Genomic DNA, 25654 nt, shown 5'->3' with positions numbered 1-25654 from the left:
TGGAAGGAGCAACTGGAGTTTTGCTGAGGGCCTGGCATGGAGCCTTGGGCTGGCCCCTCGAAGGTGGCTGCAGCAGCAGGCCGGGCTGAGGAGCAGGTGGTCACTGAGGGCACCAAGGGCAGCTCTGAGCAGGGTCTGGGGCAGCTGAGGTTTGCATGGGACCAGCTGGGCTGTGCAGGATGCTGGGGAGGCTGAGCCTAGGTAGGGCAGGACTCGGACCAGAAGTGCAGTCCCTGGGAGGTCAGGGCAGGGCAGTGGAGACTGGGCCGAACCTCAGAGGTCACCACCCAGCACAGCCCAAGGAGTAGAGTCTGGGCCTAAGCCAAGTCCTCAGGCTGCACTGCACTGGGTTTCTCCAAGGGCCTGTCTTCCTCCACCGCCTCCTCTTCCTCGGGCTCCTCGGCCTTCCGGGCCAGCCCGTCGGGCCCAGACACAGTCCCCAGCACCTTGGTGCTGTGCTCCTGAGCTCTGGCCCGGAGGGCCGCAATGCTGTTCTCCCTCAGTTCCTCCTGGGACATGGCCACCGGGGGGTCGGGGCCCCGTTCCTCCGGCTCCAGCTTGTCCAGCTTGGGCAGGACCTGGCGCTCCACCTCGGGCTTCCTCCCCGACTCGGCCGCGGCCTCCAGCGACTTTTTGTGCATCCCTAAAAAGAATTGTTGGTATTCGGGTTTAGAAAAGCGCCTGGGAAAGCCATCTTGAACTGAAAACAGCAAAGATAGAGAGAGGCCAGAATTAAGGATGGTAGAAGCCTTTCTTCACACACCACCGCAATCACACTGTCCCGGGGCTGGGAGGGATCTGGGGGAGCCCATGGGGTAGGGTTTTGAGTCAGCAGTGGGGCCCAGGCCTGCAGGGGCTTCTCCAAGCCAATAAACCCGTGGGTCCCAGAAACTTATTCTGTTGCTTCCCTAAATATATCCCCTCCTACCCCAATCTCTCCCTCTCTGGTCTTAGCACCCCCAAATAAATGGCTGTGTTTTCTCAGGTGGCAGGTGAGGGAAATTTAGGGAGAAGTCCTCAGGGCTAAGTCAGTGACCAAAGGGATCTAAGTTCTGCTCAGTCAACGGAAACAGTTTTATTTGCCCAGGCCACTTCCAGCCAGGCATGGGGCAGAAACAGAACTAGGCCACCAGGCTACCCTACCTAGGAGCAGGCAGGAGAGAGCCTGTACCTAGCAGGGTGCAGAGGTAAACCCAGTTCTCAGGGTCCCACACCGGGATGCTGGGGGCTTGGCACCTGCGAGATGCAGAGGATGGGGTGTCCCCTTGCTAAGGACTCTGTCCCCTCCCGGGAGCCCGCTCTCCTGCCACAGGGGCAGGGCCCAGGGAGGGCGCGGGCTCTTACCCAGCAGCCAGGGCGCGCAGGAGTCCATGATGCCGTCCTTGGCCGACTTGAGGATGGACTCGGGCAGCGGGATGGAGTGTCGCACCATGGCCCCGTACAGGCCATACTCCGCCATCACGCTGCTCCGGCCCCAGCACTTCTCCCGCTTCCTCCACTTGGCCCTCCGGTTCTGGAACCAGACCTAGAAGAGCAGCAGATCCGGGGTAGTCAGGGGAAGGGGTGTGTGTGTGTGTGTGTGTGTGTGTGCATGTGCAGGGGTCTGTGTGTGTCAGGGGAAGGGGTGTGTGTGTGTGTGTGTGTGTGTGTGTGTGTGTGTGTATGTGTGTGTGTGTGTGTGTGTGTGTGTGTGTGTGTGTGTGTGTGTGTGTGTGTGTGTGTCCAGGCCCTGCTCAGGGCAGTAAACAAAACTCCCATTGAACTCATTGATCCATCCAGTGGGTGGGGTCCAAGGACTCATGAACTAATGTATCCTGAAGAGCAGAACAACAGTAGCTATCCAAAGGAAGGGGTGCCAAGTAGAAAGGGGGGTGCAGTAAGGGTTCCAGGCCTAGGTGATCTGTTCAAAGGGAAAGAAAAAAGCTCTTCATTGGATCAGAAAAGATTCTATGATTCCGTTATTGAGGGGCTGGAGAGGTAGCACAGTGGGTAGGGTGTATTGTATACAGCAGACTCAGGTTTGATCCCTGGCATCCCATATGGTCCCCAGAGCTTGCCAGGAGTGATTTCTGAATGCAGAGCCAGGAGTAACCCCTGTGCCACGTGTGACCCAGAAACCAAAAAATTTTTTCATTATTTATGTTTACCTGGGCAGTCAATACTGACCAGTTATGGTCACACTCTGGTTAACTCTGGTTCAATCCTGGCACTCCCACATAACCTTGCCAGAATTTATCCCTGAGCACAGACAGAGCCAGAGGTAAGTGCTGAGCACAGCAGATGTGACCCAAATGCCTTCTCTTCTGGAGGGGAGGGGGAAATAGAGCAAAAGAGAATGCTGCAGAGCTGCAGCTGCAACCCTGGTTCTAACTCAGGCTCCTCATTTGGACCCTGGAGCAATTGTGATTCCTTAGCACAGAAACAGCTGTGGCCTATTCCTGGGGAGAACAGGAGTGGTGGTGATGGTGGTGGTAAAAGCACAAGTAGCTAAGTCTGGGTAGCTAAAACACAAGTAGTATAAGTGCAAGGTTTCTTCGCCGTTATCTTGGCTGGGTATTTGTGAATCCAAGAACAGTCCCCAGAATGAGAAATTACTTCCCATCCCCTTGTCCCCTTTCGGGGGAAGACCTTGGTAATATTTATCCGCAGCAAGTAATAATCCACACAGACAAGAACGATAGGGTTTAAAAGATCGGGCAAGGAGAGCCAGAGAATCCTCCTGCAGCCAGCAGCTTTTCACAGAAGGACCCCTCACTCCTGTCCCTCAAGCTATTTATTGCCAACTCCACAGCGCCCCACCTGGAAGGGTTAGGAGGGGCAAAAGTCACAGAACAATCCTAAGGAGACACTTTTATATACAATTCCAAGAATCATCTTATGGAAACTTTTTCATATGCTACATATAAGAATGCCCACTGGGGGGCCAGAGAGATAGCATGGAGGTAAGACATTTGCCTTGCATGCAAAAGGATGGTGGTTTGAATCCCAGCATCCCATATGGCTCCCCGAGCCTGCCAGGAGTGATTTCTGAGCATAGAGCCAGGAGTAACCCCTGAGCGCTGCCGAGTGTGACCCAAAAACAAAAAAAAAAAAAAAAATGCCCACTGGGCGGTTGGGCGGTTCTTTCGGGGGGCCACATCTGGTGACTCTCAGGGTTTACTCCTGGCTATGCGCTCAGAAATTGCTCCTGGCTTGGGGAACCATATGGGATGGGGGGAATCGAGCTGTGGTCTGTCCTGGGTCAGCCACGTGCAAGGCAAACCCTACCTCTTGCGCCACCCCTCCGGCTCCTGAGCAGTCCTTTCAACAGCTGCCAGCACCCCTTCCCCTTGTGACTGCTGGTGTCTCCCCAGAGGCTTTTCCCCCTCTCAGGGGCCCTCTAAAACTGGGGATGCCCTTGAGACCAGAACCCTGAGTGCTCACTTCCACACCCAAACCTCCAGTGTCAGCGACAGCATAAAAGCTCACACTGTGTTCCAGGACTAAGGAACTAACTGACTCCTTTCCAGGAGCTTGCATGCTAATACATGTGTGCAGCTGTTGGTTTGGACCACTTCCTCCAGCTCCTAAAAACCCCCAGGTCAGGGGGATCCCCAGTTGAGGCAGTACTGAGGGGGTGCAGCGCTCCTCCAAGTCCCTAAGGACAGGGAACAGATAGGAAAGGGATTTAGGAGAGTACAGAGGGGATATTCTCTGACTCCCAAGCTCTGGTGCAGGGGTGTATTGCCGAACCCCAACCTTCTTGGAGAAGCTCCGGGGGGTCCCTGCCATGTTGGGGTTAGGGGGTGCAGAGGACTGATTCTTGGTGTCTCCCCAGCTAGAGAGCTCAGCACCCAGCAGGAGCCTGAGCCTAGGGAAGGCAGCAGCTTCACCCCTGGAGGTGAGGATGGTCCCATCCTGGACTCCTGCATCTCTTCATCCAAAAGTGATCCTCGGGGGTGCTGAGGGGAGGAAAGAGGGGGACAGGGTGCAATGGGAAAATGGGGGATCCATCCGTTTCCTCTGTGATTTCCATTCATTCCCCGGGCCCTGGGCTGCCCCCACAAGCCTTCCCTGTGGGTCCCTCCCCCCGTGGGTCTCAGCTTCTGATGAAAAATTGCTCCGGCTCTATTCAGGAGGCGGCAAAAGAAGAGTCACCCCCAGGGGCAGCCCTGGGCTGATTGAAAAATAAGTTAATTTCAGTTGGAATCGATGGGCCTCAGGCACTGAAATATCACGGGAAATTAAAGCGGCTGCTCCCCTGGGAGCCAAGCATTGACCTGCACTAATTAATGCTGGGGAACAGCATACAGGCAAGCCCCCTTCCCGGGGGGGTCCCCCAACACTTCTCATTTAACTAATTAGACGAGGGAAAATTGGGTGTTAATTTGTTTAGCATTTTTCTCCCCCCCCCTCTGTCCCTACACCCCATCAGCTCCTTCCCTCCTGCCTGCCCTGCAACAGGGGTGGAGTGGAGTGGGGTGTTGGGGTGGGGGGGGGGGGAACGCGGGAAATGAATGTGGGGCTCGCCGGCAGATGGCTGCCCCGGTCACTCTGCAATCTTCTCCGACTTGATTGCTTGATTAGGTCGTTAGCACATTAAAAAAAAAAATTGCTTGCCGTCTGGCGCTGGCGCGTGATGATGAGTGGGACGCGTGGCAGCGCCTGGGTAATTTATCTTTTGATACAGCAAAGAATTTGATTTCCATCTGCAGATATATGGGGCGCCTTTGACACCTGTTTCCCGTCGCGCCGCTGACAGCTTAACCCTTTACTCGCCGCGTCCTCCAGGAGAGAGAGAGAGCCTGGCAGGTGCTTGCCTAGGCCCAGGCCGGCTGGCTGGCTGGGCCCTGCTGCAGGTAGAGGGCGGAGTGTGCTGCCCGCCACGGCCGCCAGGGGGCAAGAGTGAGCAGCTCGCCGCCGCCTGCACGCTATGGCGCGTCCAGCAGAGGGCGCTCCGTCTGCTCAGACCCGCATCCTGGGACTTCCAGGAGCCTGGCAATGCCACCTACCCACCCACCCACCTACTCACCTGCCTACCTACCCACCCGCTCGGCCCAAGGCATCCTCATCACTCACCCACCCACCCATCTACCTACTACCCACTTACCCACCCACCCACCTACCACCTACCCACCCACATACCCACCCACCTACCTACCTACCCACCCACCCACCTATCTACCTACCCAGCTACTCACCCACTTACCCACCCACCCACCTACCTACCTACCCACTTACCCACCCACCTACCCACCTACCTACCTATCTATCTACCCACTTACCCACCTGCTCGGCCCAAGGCATCCTTGCCACCCTCCCACCTACCTTTCTACCTATCTACCCACCTACCTACCCACCTACTCACCCACCCACCTGCTTGACCCAAGGCATCCTCGTCCACACATCCTTTTCAGCTAATCCAGACACGTGTGATCTACTTTGGCATTAAAGGGCACCCATTTCTCTTCCCCCCACCATCATTGGACTTTAGAAAATGGCCCCTTTGGATGCTGCCTGTTCTTAAGACCCAGTTGCCTGGCCTGCCAGCTTCTGAGTTCTCCATTCCATTCCACTGTGCTGGTCCTTGCCACTAGGTTGCCCTCTCCAAGCCTATAGGTCTCCAGTGGGAAATAGACAAGCTATTGGTATGCTGGTGTAGGAGATGAGACTTGCAACAGTGCCCCCACCCTTGCCCTCCAGACTGCCCAAACCAGATTCTTAGTGCTGTGATTCAGGAGCCAAGTGGACGGAGGTTCTTAATAAGCCAAAAGGCAGCCATAAGCTTTCTGGTTAGGACCCTGCCTTCCTGATAGAATTTACATTTTATTAAAAAAAAAGGGGGGGGGGTGGAGAGATAGCACGGAGGTAAGGCGTTTGCCTTTCATGCAGAAGGTCATAGGTTCAAATCCCGGAATCCCATATGGTCCCCCCCTGATCCTCCCAGGAGTGATTTCTGAGCATGGAGCCAGGAGTAACCCCTGAGCGCTGCCGGGTGTGACCCAAAAACCAAAAGAAAAAAAAAAAAGAGGGGGCCAAAGAGATAGCATGGAGGTAGGGCATTTGCTGTGCATGCAGAAGGACGGTGGTTCAAATCCAGGCATCCTATATGGTCCCCCGAGCCTGCCAGGAGTGATTTCTGAGCGTAGAGCCAGGAGTAACCCCTGAGCGCTGCCGGGTGTGACCCAAAAACAACAACAACAAAAGACCACTTGGGGCCAGAATGATAGTACAGTGGGTAGGCACTCACCTGACACCTGGTCAACTTGGATTCCAGCCCCAGCACCTCACCAGCCCCACCAGGAGTGATTCCTGAGTACAGAGCCTGAGCACCACCAGGTATTCCCCCTACCACCCCCACCCAAACCCCCCCCCAAAAAAAAAACACACAGCAGGCCACAGGGTTCACTGGATGCTTATGTGAAGTCTGAGAGTTACTCCTGCACCAGCTCTATACCTCTGAGACAGAAGCTGCACACTTGATTTTTTATTTTTTTCTTTTCTATTTCTTTTTGTTTTTTAGGAACCATACCCGGTGACATTCAGGGGTTACTCATGACTATGCATTCAGAAATCGCTCCTGGCTGGGGGTACTATATGGGACACCAGGGATCGAACTGAGGTCCGTCCTGGGTCAGCTGCATGCAAGGCAAAAGCCCTACTGCTGTGCTATCGCTCCGGCCCCAGCCCACCTGATTTCTGTGTCAAATGTATCATACAGGTCCCCACTTAGAAGGTCCAGGGAATAATAATGTCAGGTAGGGTTTGGCAACCAATGAGCTCTGATGAAAAACTAGCAAACTATTCATTTTCTTTTTCTTTCTTTCTTTTTCTTTTTTTTTTTTTTTTTGGTTTTTGGTTTTTGGGTCACACCCGGCAGAACTCAGGGGTTCCTCCTGGCTCTAGGCTCAGAAATCGCTCCTGGCAGGCTCGGGAGACCATATGGGAATATGGGATGCCAGGATTTGTACCACCGTCCTTCTGCATGCAAAGCAAACGCCCTACCTCCATGCTATCTCTCTGGCCCCAAACTATTCATTTCGTTCTGGATTGGATTTGGGATTTTAGAAAAGGTGTCTTGGTGCCTGCCAAGGCAGAGACCACTGTTCCTGTTTCTCCAACACACACACTCACCCCAGTTGGGTGCCTGGGAAGGGGCTCGGTCCTGGCCTCTGCAGGATTTAAAACATCCATGCTCCAGAAGTCAGGAAGGGTGGCTCTCCCTAGAAAACAGCTTGGTTTTGGTTTGGTTTGGTTTGATTTTTGGCCTTTTCATGCTACATCCAGCCATGCTCAAAGCTTACTCCTGGCTCTGCATTTGGGGATCACTCCTGGCAGTGGACCGGGGATTATATTATGAATTGCCAGGGTAAACCCAGGTCAGCCACGTGCAAGGCAATCACCTAACCTGCTGTACTATCACTCTGGCCTCTTTCACTCAATTTTAACACAATTTTCACAGCAGAGTTGCAAGAAAGGGATTGCTCCTGGCAGAGAAGGAACTGGAAGCGCAGAAGTTGGACAGAAAGTACAGTGGTCTCTTGTCTTGTGTGAAACTAAGGTGGGTTTGATCCGTTACATATCATATGGTCTACCAAGTACTACCAGGAGAGATTCCTGAGTGCAGAGTCAGGAGTAAGCCCTGAGCACAGCTTGGTGTGGCTCAAAAACAAACAAACAAACAAACAAACAAAAACTGGAAGCTCAGAAAGGTTAAGAAAAGCACCCAGGGGCTGGAGTGGTAGCACAATGGTAGAGCATTTGCCTTGCATGCAGCTGACCCAGGGACAGGACGTGAGTTTGATCCCTGGCATCCCAAATCCCCAAGCCAGGAGTAACTCTTGAGTGCTGCCAGGGTTGGCCCAAAGGAAAAACAACAACAACAAAGAAAAGCACTCAGATCTGGAGTGATGGTACAGTGGGTAGGGGGCTTGTCTTGTATATAGCCATCCTGAATTCTGTCTCAGACATCCCATATGGTCCCCTAAGCTCACCAGGATCAATTTGTGAGTGCAGAGCCAGAAGTAGGCCCTAAGCATCACTGAATATGGCCCAAAAGCCAAAAATTCAAAACCACCCAGGTCTCAAGGGCTGTGGGAGACTATGCCAGTTTCTGCAGCCTCGTCTCCTGCAGGGAAACTATTTGTAGAGAGAGCCCCAGACATGTCTATTTTAGGAGACCATGAAGTTTAGAGATTAAACCTGAGGGCCTAATAAATACAAAAAAAGAATTGAACAGTCTCTAGACCTTTTAAAAGGTCTAAGTTCCTGTCCACATGCTGCTTGTTTCCAGGAAGGGAAGAGAAAGGGCCCACAAGAAAGTTAGGGTTAGCGGGCCGGAGTGATAGCAGAGTGGCTTGCCTTGCATGCTGCCAACCTGGATGGACTCAGGTTCGATCCCCAGCATCCCATATGGTCCCCCATGCCTACCAGGAGCAATTTCTGAGAGCAGAGCCAGGGACTAACCCCTGAGTGCCACCAGTGTGGCCCCAGAACCCAATAATAATAATAATAATAAGTTTAGGGTTAATTTTAGTCCCTTGTCCACTTCTCTTCAGGATACTGTTACCATAGCTTTCCTGCCAAATGTCCTAAAAAGAAATTGTGTTGGCTATCCAGGTTTCCTCCACAAACTGGAGCAACAGCTGGTCTTCAAAGAGAGCCAGGCTTTCCAGGAACCCTTAACAGAGGGCCCAGATGACCGCTGGCGTGAGGCGAACAGCTAGTACCCCTTCCTCTGGGAAGATCTTCAGGCAAAGTCAGACCCACAGACCAGTTATTCATTTGGTGCGACTTATGTGGCTCCATGAAAATAGAATGTTTCCATGGCCCAAAAATGAACCTGAAGGCCAAGTCTGCACCCGTCCTTTCACATTCTAATCCAAGATGCTCTATGCAGGCCAGGATGTGGCTACAGTGATGTAGAGCATTTGCCACCTTGTGTAAAGCCCAGGATTTTGATCCTCTGTACTGCAAAAACAAAACAAAAGCAAGGGCCAGAGCAATAGCATAGCGGGTAAGGGCGCTTGCAAATTGGCTTGCAAATTGCTGACCTGGATTGGATTCCTGGTATCCCATATGGTCCCCTGAGCACCATCAAGAGTGATCCCCGAGTGCAGAGCCAGGAGTAAGCTTTGAGTATGGCTGAGAGTAGCAGGAAAAGGCCAAAACCCAAACCAAACTAAAAACAAGCTGTTTCCTGCTTCTGCTAAGTCAATGGGAGGGATCTGATGGTTGCTCCTCCGGCATCTTCTTCCGCTGTGGAGGACACCAGCCGTGAACCACTAGGACTGGTCTCTGATCTCATCATTACACAGTTCCTGACATGTCTGTGCCATTCTAAGGCATTGGGAACAAGATGCCCTGAGTCCCTTTCTTCAAGGTTGGCCAGCATGGGGGCCAGAGAGATAGTACAATGGTAGGGCATTTGCCTAGCATGCAGCCAAGCTTGGGTGTGGGTGGGAATGACCCAGTTTGATTCCCAGCATCCCATATGTTCTCCAAGCCTGCCAGGAGTGATTTCTGAGTGCAGAGCCAGGAGTGACTCTGAGCACTGTTGGGTGTGGCCCAAAAACCAATCAATCAAGTTTTAAAAAAAAAAAGGTTGGCCAGCATGGCCCCCCAAAGGAGACCTGCTCGAACTAGAAAGATAGTACCATGGGTAGGCCACTTGCCTTGCATTATACCAAGGTGGACTGATCCAGGTTAGATTCCCAGTAGTCCATATGGTCCCCTAAGCATAGCCAGGAATAATTTCTGGTTTTCTTTTTGTTTTGGTTTTGGGGCCACATCTAGCGGCACTCAAGGGTTACTCCTGGCTCTGTGCTCAGAAATTGCTCCTGGCAGGCTCGGGAAACCATGTAGGATGCTGGGAATCAAACCTGAGTCCATCCTAGCTCTGCCCAGATAGGCCTCATACAAGGCAAATGCCCTATAATTTCAGTGCTATAACTTCAGCCTCAACCAGGAATGATTTCTGAGTGCAGGGTCAAGAGTAACCCTTGAGTGCTGCCTGGTGTGGCCCCCAAACCAAACAAACACAAAAGAAGGAGAGGTTGCCTGAGGGGTGTCCACAATATTACTTTCCTGGGTCTCCCACGGTGCCCTATGCCCTCAGCCTCTGTGGGCCTGCAGCCCTTCCAGCACATTCCCCAGCTTCCTCCGTCCTCCCTTCTCCCTCCCCTCTCCTCTGGCTGGACGCTGATTAACTTGGGCTTATTGCTCCTGTGATTTAGGACTTCCCACTCCACACGTACTCAGCACTTCTGACACCGTATTTCAGCACTCACCCCCTGCCCCCAGCTTCAGTCACGCAGCAGCCAGGCCTTGCAGCACCCGTGTCTGTCCACTAGGTGCAGCTCTACCCATTGGTGCTGGCACCTAAGCGGCTTCTGGCCTGAACACCAGGACTGTGTACACTGGTTCTCCAAACTCCTTTCTTTTCTCATTGAAAATGCAGGGAGGGGCCGGAACAGAAGTACAGTGAGTAGGGAGTTGCCTTGCACACACGATTGACCAAGCCTACATCCCCAGCATACCATATGAGAGGGAGGGAGGGAGGGAGGGAGGGAGGAAGGAAGGAAGGAAGGAAGGAAGGAAGGAAGGAAGGAAGGAAGGAAGGAAGGAAGGAAGGAAGGAAGGAAGGAAGGAAGGAAGGAAGGAAGGAAGGAGGGAGGGAGGGAGGGAGGGAGGGAGGGAAGGAGGGAGGGAGGGAGGGAGAGAAGGAAGAAGGGAGGGAGGGAAGAAGGAGGGAGGGAGGAGGGAGGGAGAGAGGGAAGAAGGAGGGAGGGAGGGAGGAGGGAGGAAGGAAGGCAGGAGGGAGGGAGGGAAGTAGGATGGAGGGAGGGAGGGAGGAGGAAGGAAGGAAGGAAGGAGAAAGGGAGGCAGGGAGGGAAGGAAGGGAGGGAGGGAAGGAAGGAAAGAAGGAAGGAAAGGAAGGAGGAAGGAAGGAAGGAAGGAAGGAAGGAAGGAAGGAAGGAAGGAAGGAAGGAAGGAAGGAGGAAGGAAGGAAGGAAGGAAGGAAGGAAGAAAGGACGGAAGGAGGAAGGAGGGAGGGAGGAGGGAGGAAGGAAGAGGGAGGAGGGAGGGAAGAAGGAGGGAGGAGGGAAGAAGGAGGGAGGGAGGAGGGAAGAAGTGAGGGAGGGAGGGAGGGACGGGAAGAAAGGGAGGGAGGGAAGGAGGAAGGAAGGAGGGAGGGAGGGAGGGAGGGAGGGAGGGAAGGAAGGAAGGAAGGAAGGAAGGAAGGAAGGAAGGAAGGAAGGAAGGAAGGAAGGAAGGAAGGAAGGAAGGAAGGAGAGAAGGAGAAAAAAATGAGAGACCTGGGCCTTACTCTTGAACCACAAAAGAATAATGGCAATAAGAGATCTGAGAGACAGTACAAGTGTTCAGGTTCAATTCCTGGCATTCCATATGATCACCAGGAGTGATCTCTGAGCAGAGTCAGTCAGTTGTATGCTCTGAATTCTGCAGGATATGACACCCAAACCAAAAAATAAATAAATAAAAGATTTAAAAATAATGATAATAAATAAAAGCTGCCCAGGATCTACTTCACTTCATTGCAGGCTGAGCCCATGCAGGAGGTCCAGGTTCTATCTGCCAGGCTTGGTTCCGAACAAAAAAGTAATAATAATAATAATAATCACAATTGTCAAAAAAAATCACAAGTGTCCCATGGTTCTAATATACACCCCTACTGGGAAACACAGCAACCCTCTCCTACATAGGCACTAGCTTTTAACTTGGGGGATAGAAAACTCTCATCACCCCCTCCCCCAAACTTTTAGCTAGGTCAGATAGAGTTTCTCTTTTCACCTTCCATATCCCCCACTCACAACTTCTAATATGAGGACCCAGCGCCTTTGCCTTTTCCTGCTCATCTCTGGAATGTTGGGCCTTTTGAAACAGGTGACACTTTTTTGTCAGAAAAAAAAAGTGCATATAGGAACCGAGAAATAGTTCTGCAGACAAGAAGCTGACTTTGTAAGCAGCTAACCCAGGTTCAAACCCTGGCATCCCATATGGTCCCCCTAAGCACTGCCAGGAGTTATTCCTGAGTACAGAACCAGGAGTAATCCCTGAGCATCATCAAGTGTGGTTCAAAAACAAAAACAAACAATATACATATAATTAAAAACACAGTTATAAGAGCCAGAGTGATAGCACAGTAGGTAGGGCATTTGCCTTGCACGTGGCTGACCTGAGTTCGATCCCTGGCATTCCTGATGGTCCCCCAAGTCAGTCAGGAGTAATCTCTGAGCACAGAACAGGAGTAATCCCTGAACATTACCAATTGTGGCCCCAAAACCAAACCAAACAAAAACAGTGATACTACATTGGTATGGGCATTTGCTTGCATATGTTTGATCCCCAGCACCAGACATGCCACACAGCCTGCCAGGAGTGACCCCTCCATGCAAAGCCAGGAGATAGTACAGCGAGTAAGGTATTTGCCTTGCATTTGACCAACCCCGGTTCGATCCTCGGCACCCCTGAGTACCATGAGTAATTCCTGAGTGCAGAGCCAGGAGTAACCCTTGAACATTACTGGGTGTGACAAAACAAACAAACAAACAAAAAAAAACCCACATCTAATCAACAATTAAGTGAATCCAGTATGTGCCCCAGTGGTTTCTGCAGGTCCTGAGTGAGCTTCCAATGGCATAAAATTCCAAACATTTGCTGTCGCCAGGTCCCTCCAGAAGGTAAGAGACCAAGTTTTGGGAGACAGGAAGAGAAGTGTTGTCTTCTACTCTGGAGTCACCAGTATCGCTTCTCTCTGATCCTTGTACACCAAACCTAGCTATGGAGGCCCCAGCATCAGCCACCCTCTTCGCAGCTGAGCATCACTGACTCTGTGACTGGATTGGCCATCCTGCCTCCTCCTGGGCCTTCTCCCAAATGCAGTGGCCGAGCAGAGGGTTGAGCCTGCTACCCACCCATAGCTCAGGCCCTCAGTTAGAAGCTTTCATGAAACAGAGGCCAGGAAGGTTTTTCATACCTTCATTTGGTGGTAGTGGGTGCACACCTAAGTCTGCTCAGGGGTTACTCCTGGCAGTGCTCGGGCAACCATATGGGATGCTGGCTTCGAACCCAGACTGTCTACTGCAAACCCTACCCACTGTGTTATGGCTCTGGCCCCCCATTCCTTAAGGTTTTTTGGTTTTTCTGGACCACACCCAGAGGCACTCAGGGGTTACTCCTGGCTCTGCACTCAGAAGTCACTTCTAGCAGGCTTGGGGGACCATGTGGGATGATAGGAAATTGAACCTGGGTCCATCTCAGGTCAACAGCGTGCAAGGCGAACGCCCTATTGCTGTGCTATCACTCCAGCTCCCATACCTTAAGTTTTAGTTATGTTCTCTTTATAATTAAAACGATTTTTTTATGGAGGGGGCATTTCAGAGGACGGTCACTTTACAAATGGGGAAGAGTTTTGGCAGGTAGTGGGGCCAGGAGGAGTATTAGGTGAGCCTGGCTCCCCCACAGGGCACTCAGGAGCCAGGAGTCACCCCACCTCCTCTGTGACGCCCCCTTCTCCACCCAGGGCTTCCTGTTGGCCCAGCAAGGACATGAGACCAGTCTGCCTATCTCCTTGGACTATGACAATCCACCTGTTCTCTCTGGCAGCCCAGGTGACAGAGTGTTCCAGGAGAGCATTCCACACAATCTCCCTTGGGAGAAGAGCAAAGAGATGCAGGCAGGGTTGCAGAGTGGAAACCAGACTTGGACTTGACCAGCCTGCAAACCTCTAACCTGAGTCTTGGAAGCTCTAATAATGACCTTCCAGTTTCACCCCAACATACAAACAAATACACACACACACACACACACACACACACACACACACACACAGTCTGAAACTGCTATGTCAGGAGTACCAGTGCCTGGAAACAAAGGCTGGCAGGCCTGTGGCTTAGCCCTGGCAGTCGGGCTCTGCACAGCAATGCCCAGGCAGGTTGGATGTCCAGCTCCACAAAATAAGTAACTAGATAAACAAAAGGACTGGGGTCTGCTGGCTAGGTTTTCTCTCTGCACAGTGGGAAGAGGAATGGCAGTGTGGGGACACCTGTGAACAACCTCATAAAGAAGCAAAGAATGGGGCCGGGCGGTGGCGCTAAAGGTAAGGTGCCTGCCTTGCCTGCGCTAGCCTTGGACGGACTGCGGTTCGATCCCCCGGTGTCCCATATGGTCCCCCAAGCCAGGAGCAACTTCTGAGCGCATAGCCAGGAGTAACCCCTGAGCATCACTGGGTGTGGCCCAAAAACCAAAAAAAAAAAAAAAGAAGCAAAGAATTTGGGTACCCCCGAGGAGGTGTTGGGGGTAGTGAGGAAGGAGACTAATCCCTCCTCACTATGTTTTGTTGTTGTAAACTCATGTTTACAATGACTTGCCCATGCAAAGAATAATCTTTAATGAGTGAATTCAGGGTTTTTTTTTGGGGGGGGGGGTTTGGTTTTGGGGTCACACCCGGCAGTGCTCAGGGGTTACTCCTGGCTTTATGCTCAGAAATAGCTCCTGGCAGGCTTGGGGGACCATATGGGATGCCGGGATTCCAACCACCATCCTGCATCCAAGGCAAACGCCCTACTGCTGTGCTATCTCTTCGGCCCCTGAGTTCAGGGTTTTATTAGAGGAGTACCCTGGGGTCTATAATATTAGTAATTTCCCCCATTTTAATGAGGTATTGTGATTTATGATACTGTTAATATAATTTCATGCATATATTGCTTCAACTACCATGACTTTTCCAGAGTGTCTGCTTCTCCTACCATATTGGTGATTATTTTTTTCTGTCTTTTTTTGGGCTATACCAAGTAGTGCTCAGGGTTTACTCCAGGCTCTGTACTCTGGAGTCACTCCTGGGAGAATCAGGGGACATTATAGAATGCTGTAGATTGAACATGGCTTGGCAGAGTGTAAGACACAAGCTTTGACTGCTTGCTGCACTCTCTCTCCAGCTCCTCCATACTGGGGATTTTTACTACATGAGCCAGAGAGATAATATAAGGTTTAAGGCTTGTGTGTGCCGTGTAGCTGACTCTGATCAACATGGTTTCCAAAGGACCAATGGAAGCAATCCCTGAGCACAGAAAACTGAGAGAAGCCCTGGTGCACTGCCATGGGTAGACCAACACCACTCAGACCCCAACATACAAAGGTGGATAAGATCCCTCGAGTACCACTAGGAATCAATCCTGAACACAGTCAGGAATGTCAGGATGTGGCCCAATCACCTCTTACACCACCTAATTTGTCTAAGTTTATTTATTTATTTTTTGGTTTTGTGCCACACCCAGCTGCACTCAGGGATTCCTCCTGACTCTATGCCCAGAAATCGCTCCTAGCAGGCTCGGAGGACCATATGGGATGCCGGAAATCAAACCTGGATCTGTCCTGGGTCAGATGCATTTGAGTAATGTGCCCTACCACTGTGCTATCTCTTTGGCCCCACTTAAATAATTCTTTTTTTTTTTTTTTTTTTTGGTGCACCATTTCTGGAGGTACTGCAATACCAGGTCGATGCATGGAATGAATGCAGCAAGCTCCTATTTTAGTTCCTAGTGCCAAAAATCCATTTAATATATTGTCGTCGGTTAGATGACGTATCAGATATTAAACTGATAAGAACAGATATTACACTTGATCTTAGCCAAAAGGCTGAGAAGCGATAATTTTTTAAAGAACAGTTTGCTATAGGTCTCCCTAGGTCACCTCAAATCTTTGTTCCCTTGGGCCTGGAGAGATAGCACAGCGGCGTTTGCCTTGCAAGCAGCTGATTTAGGACCTAAGGTGGTTGGTTTGAATCCCAGTGTCCCATATGGTTCTCCACACCTGCCAGGAGCTATTTCTGAGCAGACAGCCAGGAGTAACCCCTGAGCACCGCCAGGTGTGGCCCAAAAACCAAAAAAAAAAAAAAAAAAAAAAAAAAAAAATCAGTTATTTTATATATTTTTGTTTTGCAAGTTAAAGTTTTTTTTTTTAATAAAGCTACTATTTACAGTCACGTGGGGAGGGGCTCAAAAAAGTTTTCTTCTTCCTGGGGAGCCATGACAGAAAATAATTGAGAAGCACTGAGGTAAAAAAAAAAGAGAAGCACTTTGGTAAGGTAAGTTGCTGTGCCTCAGTTTCCTGAGGTATTAAAGAGAAGGCTCATCATGGTCTGTACCCCACTAGATGTCAGCCGGACTGAATGATATTAGAGCTGAAGCTCAGGACCCCAGGGGCTTACACTACACATGTGGCTCCTGCCTCTCCACCCACCATCACACCCATTTCACAGATGAGAAGCTAGAAGCTCTGGGATTCTCGGCAGGAAAATGGAGAAGCCTGTGGCCCTGGAGCAAGTATCTCTAACCACTGTTCACAAACACACACACACACACACACACACACACACACACACACACACACACACACCCTGCTTCCACAGTGTCCTCCACACAGCAGACAGAACTTCTATATAAATGGCAGCTATTGGTTATTGGTATACACTAAGATCTGACCATGGGCCCGGAGAGATAGCACAGCGGCGTTTGCCTTGCAAGCAGCCGATTCAGGACCAAAGGTGGTTGGTTCGAATCCTGGTGTCCCATATGGTCCCCCGTGCCTACCAGGAGCTATTTCTGAGCAGACAGCCAGGAATAACCCCTGAACATCACCGTGTGTGGCCCAAAAACCAAAAAAAAAAAAAAAAAAAAAAAAAAGATCTGTCCAGGCCCTTGTGAAACACTGGGGTAAACACCTTCTGGGGTAGCAGGGAGCCGAGAAATTGTGTGGTGCTCAAAGTTGTAGAGAGTTTTGCTTTAGTTCTCCCCTCTCCCCAAATTTCATGGCTGGTCATCACTGTCTTGGGCTAGTTCTGAGGACTTCAGATTTGTGGATACCCTCCAGGCCTGGGACTCCATTTTTTGTTTGTTTGTTTGTTTTTGGGTAGCACCCGGCAGCGCTCAGGGGTTCCTCCTGGCTCTACACTCATAAATTGCTCCTAGCAGGCTCAGGGGACCCTATGGGACGCCGGGATTTGAACCACCATTCTCCTGTATGCAAGGCAAACGCCCTACCTCCATGCTATCTCTCCGGCCCCAGCACTCCATTTTCAAGGCTACCACCACAGACATGGAGACTAGCCCTGGTAAGACACCACCCTTCCTTCTGTTGGTCAATTAGCCTATGCCCTATGGGGTCTTCCATCCGGGGCCTGGAATGACCAATTTGGTGTTAATAAAGGACAAGTGGAGGGGAGTGGTTACCTCCACAACATTGAACTGGATTGGCTGTTTCATACACAAACTCACACACTCATACTCTTTTAAACTCATATATATTCTCACACCGTCTTACACATAAACACTCATACTTCCACTCTTCCACATACACTTATATGCTCTCTCACACACACACACACATATAATTACATTCACATCCACAGCTCTCATATACACTCATCCAGTCTCTCTCTCACACACAAATACACAGTCTTCAGTAATCAACAACAAACTTCTCCATTGATGGTTACTCAAATAACTAGATGGAGAGTGAAGGATAAAGCACCAAACAGATAATCTGCTTATGAGTAATGAGTATCAATGACTAAAGCCACCAGCTGCAATTCCAAATAGATTTGCAGCAGAGAGGCATACTCTTCTCCCAGAGCTGCCTACAGCTCCTTTCCACTCTCTGCTTCACCAGTGAGAGGAACCAAGCAACCCACACTCTCACTTGGTTTCTTCTCTAGTTCCACCCCTATCCCCAACACTTAAACTGACTGGGAGGGCATGAGAAGAAGGAGGGGTTGTAGGGAGCTGAAACACACACACACACACAAACACGCACACACACACACACACACCAGATCCCTACCTTTCCAAGCTCCTTGATCTATTCTGAACCAAACAGCTGATAGGAACAGTTTTTATTTCCATTAAGGGGTCACAGGTCAGTTAAGGAAGCTCTAAATATTTGGGGTTTTCCTTTGTTCTTCCTTTTGTTTTGGGGCCAGCTACATTCAGAATCACTCCTGGTTCTGCAATCAGGGTACATATGAGGTAGTAGGGATCAAACCAGCTCAAACATGTGCTAGACAAGCACTCTACCTGCTATACTGTTTGCTTGGGGTCCTAGTTCCAAAATTTCAGGAATGCTTTTCCACCCCATGAAGCCCTGATAGGAAAACCATCATTTCTTCTTCCAGAGAGAAAGGATGGTGTTGACTGCCCAGGATGGGGCTCTATGCATGGGAAGGTGCCATTGCTGTTGATGCCCCAAATCCCTGATGGCTGCCAACACCCCAGTTCCCCCCAAGCATCCCCACTTAAACAATTCAATTCCCCCAGAAGAGGAAGAGGAGGAACTTAATGGGGCCATTCAAGATGGCCAAGTGGTGCCTGCTGGGAATAGAACTCTGGAAGCTCTTTGGGTTTTCTACAGGACCCAGGAGGAAGTTAATGAGCCACATCTGCTGGCACCTACACCAGTCACATCCAAAGACACAAGAGCTCAGGTCAAGGAGAAAGGAGCCTGAGCCAGGTAGAGATAAGAGCAGTGGGGAGGGCAGGAAGGAAGCCAACCAGAAACTGCTCTAATCTAACCAGAGCAGCCTGGGCACCTCAGATTTTCTGCTGTGCTCAGGGGACATCTGTCATAGCAGAGACCCTGCCCAGAGATGGACCAGCCAGCACTCATTCTCCTCTCAATCCCCAGCAACCAGGATCTGCCTCTTCACCCTCTGCTCTTTCTCCTCTTTTTTCTTTCTCCTCCTTTCCTTCTTCTTCCTCTTCTACCTCCTTCTCTTCTCATTGAGAGCCACAACTAGGCCCCTCTTGTGCTGTCCTTTCAGCAGGGCTCACTTCACAGAAAATGCCTGCTGACTCCCAGGCCCTGTTTCCCAGAGGATCCACAGACGGACTAGGAGATGAGTGACAGGTGTGTCCCAGTCACTGGTCTAGTCCCTATCCTCAAGAGGCCATTATAAAGCACATGACAAGAGGGACTCGAGACTCGTACCTGTATTCTGTCTTCTGGCAGCTCCGTTTTCATGGCCAGCATCTCCCGTGCATAGACGTCTGGGTAGTGTGCCTCGTTGAAGGCCTTTTCCAACTCCTCCAGCTGGTAAGAGGTAAAGATTGTCCTGAAGGGGCAAAATTAGACAGCTTTACTCTCTGGCCTCTTCCCTAGAAGAGGTGGAGGGGTGTCAGTGACTTTCTGGGGAGGAAGACAGGTATGTCATCTCATCTCTAAGAGATAGTTCCAACTGGGACCCTCTCTGGGGGTGCTGGGGTAAAAGTGTTAAGACAGAAACTTGCCAGAATGATACTACAGTGAGTAGGGCAATTGCTTTGCATACTGCTAGGGTTCCATCTCTGGTACCCCCAAAGTCCCCTGAGCATGCCCAGGAGTAATCCTTGAGTGCAGAGCCAGGAGTAACCTGAGCACAGCTAGAATAGCCCAAATAAAAACAAAAAGACAGAAACTTTAGAGCCCAGCAGAACCCTCTGCCCTTCTTCAGAGAATGAGGGACTCACTCTAGACCCCCACTTGCTCCCTGCCCTCCTCACACAGGAGAGCTGAGTAGAGGGGTTCTTTCCAGTAATGCAGCTCTTGCCTCAGCTGAATCTCTACCCCCCAGCTAGATCTCTGTCCCCACCCAGACCAACCACCAACTCCTAAGAACAGCCCCTAAAATCTCCCACTTCCTGTGCTCAGGAGGCAAGAGTCCTATCACCCTACACACAGGCTCCACCACTCACACAGTGGGGTCTCATTCAGGTCTCCATAAGCCCTCACTCCAGGTGTTCATGGCCTAGTGGCATCATAAGCTGCTTCAGAGTCTGGTCAGAGATACACTATAGGCACTCACTGGGACATTGCACGCAAACAGGCTCCAACACATAATTTTGCCTCCAAAATTAGGTGGCTCATAAACACCCCCCTGTTTGTTTGTTTTTTCATAGATCATTCCACACACCCTCACAGACACAAATTCCCTTTTCAGACCTTAGTTTCACCAAGTTCCTGGGAAGTGGGAGCCTAAGCTTCCCAAGCCAAAGGGAAAGAACAATGGAAGGTTCCAAGAAGGGCCGGGTTGGGTTGGGTTGGGGTCTGTTATCCCTCAGTGCTGCCCTTCCCTCTCCCTACTGCAGTGGAAGCTGTTGTTACTCGAGGGTATGGGTTTTCCTGGCATATCTGTGGGAGGATGGGGGTGAGTAAAGAGAGGCAGACAGATTCAGCTCGTTATGGAAAATGACTGCTTGGATTCTAAATCGTTTCTCCTATCCCCTTGGGAAGGGGATGGAACGTTTATGCAAACACAAAGTTAATTCTTCAGAATTTCAAAGATATGTTGCTTTCTTTTTTTTTTTTTTTTTTTTTTTTTTTTTTTTTTTTTTTTGCCACTCACAAATAAACACCCCAAGCCATGCCTGTCCTTTCAAAGAAGCCAGGGAAGCCGGTGCACAGTGCACAGCCCAGTGGAGGAGCTGCCCTGGAGAGTCGGGGAGAGAGCTCTCACTTAGAATAAAAACCCAATCCCCAGCTACAAACTCCCTTCAGTCTAGTCTCAGAGCTAGCCTGTTTGTTGATGCTTTGATGGTCACAAGCTGCACAGAGAACTGAATTTCTGTCCCCACATGGGCCCCCAAACCCAGTATCTAGACGTGGAACCAAAAACCCATTGGATCTCCCTTTGTACCCAGTTTGCATGGGAGCAGTGGTTCCCCAATTAGTGAAGAGAAAGGAGAGGCTGCTGCGCCATCCCTACTCTTTTTTGTTCGTTAGTTGATTTTGTTTTGGGGCCACGACAAATTACGCCCTGGTGTTACTTTAATTCCACAGTGGAGGTGGGGGTATCACTCCTACTGGTGCTGGGAGAGGGGAGACCCCACTGGCTGGAGGTACAGGGATGGAGACCAGGTCTTTTGCATGCAAACCCTGTGCTCAGCCCGTTGAGTCTTTTCTCTGGTCCTCCATCCCCACTTTTTGCCTCTAAGCTGGAAATGCTCTGGCAGATGAGATACTTCGCTCCTGCTTTCAGATTTCAGGAGGCTTCCAGAAAAATTCCAAACAGGAGATGCTCAGAAAATACATTTATACTAATGGAAAACAATCAGTAACTACTGTCTCCTATCTGGTAACTTGTCCTGCATCAAAATAGTTCAAAACCTTAGACAGGGGCAGGGAAGTTCAGAGGATCTTTAGCTTCTGGCAGGAATTTGAGCTGCCGGTCGGTCAGTCTAGGAGTCATATTGTGAACTACCCTGAGCAAGAATTCAAGGCATCAGTTCCCGAATCCTAACCGGAGATCAGCCCAACCAGGACAGCAGACAACCCAAGGCGGGTTCCATTTCACCTGGGGAAATGAACCCAGCAGAAAGATGTTTTTTTTGTTTGTTTGTTTTGTTTTTGTTTGGTTTTTTGTTTGTTTGGTTTTTGGTTTTGGGGCCGCACCCGGCGTTGCTCAGGGGTTACTCCTGGCTGTCTGCTCAGAAATAGCTCCTGGCAGGCACGGGGGACCATATGGGACGCCGGGATTCGAACCAACCACCTTTGGTCCTGGATCGGCTGCTTGCAAGGCAAACATCGCTGTGCTATCTCTCCGGGCCCAGGAAGATGTTTTAATGATTATTTGTTGGATACATTTCTTAAAAAATGACTAAAACAAATATTTTCTTTTGAAACACAATAGCTGTAATCAGGAAAGAACCTGACATGGGGAAATCGAGTCAGTGTTCTCCCTCTTTCCAATGAATCTGGGATGGATGTCTGGGAAGGCTGGTCTGAGTTCTCTGCAGAAAAGCCCCCCAAAAAACCCCAGAGAAAGTGGGAAAAGGGAAAGGACCAAATCAGAGAGAGATGGAGGATTGGAGTCTCCCAGTGCAGAAATGCCCCAGAAGCCTGGGGGGCCCCCTCTCCCCAGGAGCCCCATCCAGAAAGGGCGGAAAGGGGTGCAGAGAATGATCTAGGGAGACGGACCCTGAGGCAGGGCTTTTAGCGCCTGGAGAGAGTCCTTCCCCGGGCAGGTTTTCGGGTGTCTCCTCTCTTACTCCCCTCGGAACTCCCGTGCAGGAACATTTAACCAAGAACCAGAGGCTTAAAGCTGTAGGCAGCCCAGGGGGAAGCGGCAGGCCGGATTGGGCTTCAGGGGATGCCTTCCCGCACCTCTGGATTATAAACTTTGAGCACCTCTCTTCTGTTTTAGGGTACTTTAATTTTTTTAATTATATCAATAATAACAATTATTATATTTTTGTCACACAGTGCTCAGAACCTAGTTCTGTTCTCAGGGATCGCTCCTGACTGGCTGGAGGACACCATATGGAACTCCTCCTGGCCCTCTTTCTCTCGCCCTCATATTTTAGGGTATTTTAAAAACCTTCATCTCGCCTCCAGTTCAGCCCCCCCCCCCAACTCCAAAAAAAGCTGCACCCTCCTTCCCGACCACTTTCCATTTGGCACATAACGAAAACTGAGGCGCATGGTAGAAACACGGGATAAGAAGCCTGAGAGAACACTTTCCGTGAATGCAGATACCTCATTCTAGATGGGGGGCTCGGTGGGAACCAGCGGGAACAGGAGGCTAAGCGGGGTGGGGTGGGGTAGGGGCTAGAGCAGACCTTAGCCCGCTGGAGAGGCTCCGGACCAGAGCGGGCAGGGCCGGGAGTGGGCAGGGGAAAGTGCCTGCCCCGGGTGAGCTTGGCTCCCTTGCCATGCGGGTGCGGGGGTCGCCCCTGGAGCCCTCCAATTGCCCACCCCACTTTCCACGCGTGGCGCGAAGACGGTGAAAGCCTGAACCGCGCGTTCTTGTGCGGCCGCGCATCCTTCTAGCTCTGGGCTGCAAGATGCCCAGGATCCCGGGTAAGGAGCCTAAATAGCTCCCTTTCCCCTGCCGGGGTGCAACCTCGGACCCCAGATCCACAGTCGCAGTCGCTGCCAAGAGGGTTCGATGCCCCAAGAGGGAGCTGGCAGCGTGCGGCGTGTCAAGGGGGGAAAGAAAAAAGTCTCCAAACCAGACTCACCGCAAGACCCTTACCTGTGCCTCCGTTTCTTGCGTTTCTTGGTCTGGTTCAACGCCGATTTGGACATTTTTCGATCGCTGGATGAAACATCTTCAGAATCTGCAATTCGGGCAGGGGGGTGTACAGTCGGCAGAATTGGGGGCGCGTTAGGAGCCTCTCCAAATCCCCTCAAGATTCTCTCCAAGGATCGCCAAGATCAGCGGTTCGGTGTCCCAGAAAATCCCTCCTAGAGATCGGGGATCCCCTCCTGACTTCCCCGGAGGGCTCTGCCCACAGCCCGAGCCCGAATCAAGGGCGTTTGGAACCGATTTCGTTGCAAGAGAGGCAAAGGTCCCCCGCAAAAGCCTGGGGAATCGGGGGATACGAGCCGGCAGCTTCGCGGGGCTCAGCCTCTGCATTTTGCCCCGAGCACTCAACCCCCGCAAATTTGGCCCCCGATGAGGAGTCACAAGCGGGAGCTGCGCGCGTGGGAAGAAGGATTGCGGGTCCCCCAAAGCGCAGTCCGGTTTTGAGGCCGCACACTGCGCCCCTGCTCCAGAATGGAGACACTGCGATGCACCACTTTTCGTGGTTCCTTTCCAAATAAAAATAAAATAAAGAAATAAACGAAAACCACAACGGGGGGAAAAAAAGAAAAGAAAAAATGGGGGACGCGGGGAAATCGCAGGCTGAGACCAAGAACCCTAGCGAGCACCGTTTGGAAAGCTCGCCAAGGCACCCAGGCCCCCTCCACCCCGAGGGCGCAGAGAAGCAGCGGGTGGTGGTCGCTCAGCCCTCCGCAGTGGCCGGGTACCTTAGCTAGTGGGGGGCAAAAATTACACCCCAGTCCACCCCATCGGGCCGGCGGGAAAGGTGAAAAGAAACAACTTTGGCTCTGGGGCCGGAGTTGCGCGCCCGCTACCCGGGGCTGCCCACGCGCGCTGAGATGCAAACGGTTGCCCAGGCTGGGGTGGTCCCAGAGGCCGCAGGAGAGCCTTGGAACTTGGGGGTGGAGGTGGAGAGGAGCTCAGCCCGCCCCACAGCTTGACACCCCAAGCCTGGTCTCCTGGGGAGTCCAGGGCAGAAACAGGCCCTTCGCCAGGGCCCCCGAGCATAGCGCAGAGGCTGTGCCTACCGGGCCCGCAAGCCCGCAAGCCGGGAGAGCATCCTCAAACCCAGGGCATCCCGGCCTTGGCCCCCGCTGTTGCCCTTGGGCCTGGCATAAACTTTAGGGTCCAGAGGAGGCCCTGCAAAAGCGCACGGCTGGGGCGCCTCACCCGCTACCTACCCGAGCTGGCCGTCTGGCTGGTGTCCAGCGGCCCCGATGCTCTGCCCAGAGGCTGCAAGTGGACGCTCTGCGGATCGGAGAGCACTTCCAGGAAGGTGGGCTGCGCGTAGAAACCGGGGAGCCCCGCGGGCCCCAGCAGCCCCATGCCACCCACTCCTGCGGGACTCAACACGGAGCGCGCCGCTAGCAAGTGGCCGGGGGCCAGGCCGTCGAGGGCAGCTCTTGGGTGGGAGCTGGGGGGCTCCTTATTCAAGCCCAGAATCTCCTGGATGCCGAAGCCCGTGCACCTGGCCGGGGGGCCGCCCCCCGAGGCACTCTTGGCCACTGTCTCGGATTTGGGTTTGCTCAGCGCTTCCCCCGCTTTGCCCGTCATCTCCTGGCTCTTGGGCAAGGGGTCTCGGGGCGAGGCGAGGCGAGGCTGGCGGGTCTTGGGCTCCCCCCTCCCCCCCGCGGGCTCCCCGCTCTGCGAAGTGGGTCCCAGGTGCCCCACCACCGCCCGCCGGTGTGTAATGCTCTGGAGCCCCAAGGAGATTCCCCCCTTTTATCCAACCAGGCGGCAGCCCAAGTGGGGTCAGAGCTGAGCAGCCAATCACTGGGACAGGGAGCGATTAGGAATTCCAAAAAGCAGGCAGCTCCCGCGGCGGGCAGCACCGAGGGGCCTGGCCCCAGGAACTCGGTGGGGTGCCAAGGTGTCAGGAACCCTGCAGCTGAGATGAGAACCCAAAGTTTTTTTTGCAGGAAGGAGCCTTGGAGGAGGGAATCTCAGGTGTCTGGGCAGAACCTGGCTGGGACATCGGCCTGGTGTGGAGCAAGAGGACAAATGTTGAATTGGGCCCCTCTGTCCTCAACCCCTTTGCCTCTAGGCAGGTGCAAAGAGGCCCCCCATAAGAATCCTGAGTGAGGGGCTAGAGAGATAGCACAGTGGTAGGGCGTTTGCTTTGCACCAAGCCCATCCAGGACTGACCGTGGCTCGAATCCCGGCATCCCATATGGTCCCCCGAGGATGCCAGGAGTGACTTCTGAGCTCAGAGCCAGGAGTAACCCCTGAGTGCCCCGCTGAGTGTGTCCCAAAACAAACAAACAAACAACAAAAAAAGTCCTGAAAGTAAGGCAGACCCTAGACAGTGCTCTTGGGAGCTAGGGGAGGGGATTCCTGGACAGGTGGAAAGTGGCCGGATGCCCCAGACTTCGCATTCACTGACCCTTTCATCCCTTCAATCTATGTTGAGTGCTTGGCTGCTGCAATAAATCAGTGGAGAGCTCAGAGGGAGCACAGAGACCGTCCTTCCCTGACTTCTGATTCATCAGCTGGGCCAGCTGACAAGGGGGTCCAAAGGGTATGTGTGTGGGACCCTCATTTAGAGAGAAGAGCCTGAATCTCAAAGTGGGCTTTGAG

General features: G+C 52.0%; 1 protein-coding gene and 1 non-coding gene across 2 annotated transcripts; both read right to left on the bottom strand.

Annotated features, from left to right (window-relative positions):
- Positions 1 to 317: 317 nt before the first annotated feature.
- Positions 318 to 24654, bottom strand: VSX2 (visual system homeobox 2). The gene is made up of 5 exons (XM_049770462.1): positions 24259 to 24654; positions 23006 to 23090; positions 18985 to 19108; positions 1345 to 1525; positions 318 to 643 (listed from the first exon to the last, which is right to left on the bottom strand). Exons 1-5 carry the CDS (start codon positions 24629 to 24631, stop codon positions 318 to 320), a joined length of 1089 nt encoding a protein of 362 aa, XP_049626419.1. The 5' UTR covers positions 24632 to 24654.
- LOC126005395 (U2 spliceosomal RNA) lies at positions 15461 to 15651 on the bottom strand. Its single transcript, XR_007494501.1, has one exon. It is a non-coding gene; the product is annotated as a U2 spliceosomal RNA (small nuclear RNA).
- Positions 24655 to 25654: the final 1000 nt, after the last annotated feature.

Source organism: Suncus etruscus, chromosome 3 (assembly GCF_024139225.1).
Source record: "Suncus etruscus isolate mSunEtr1 chromosome 3, mSunEtr1.pri.cur, whole genome shotgun sequence".
Classification (NCBI taxonomy): Eukaryota; Metazoa; Chordata; class Mammalia; order Eulipotyphla; family Soricidae; genus Suncus; species Suncus etruscus.
The sequence above is the reverse complement of the archived record's forward strand: the minus strand, read 5'-3'. Positions and strand labels throughout refer to the sequence as shown.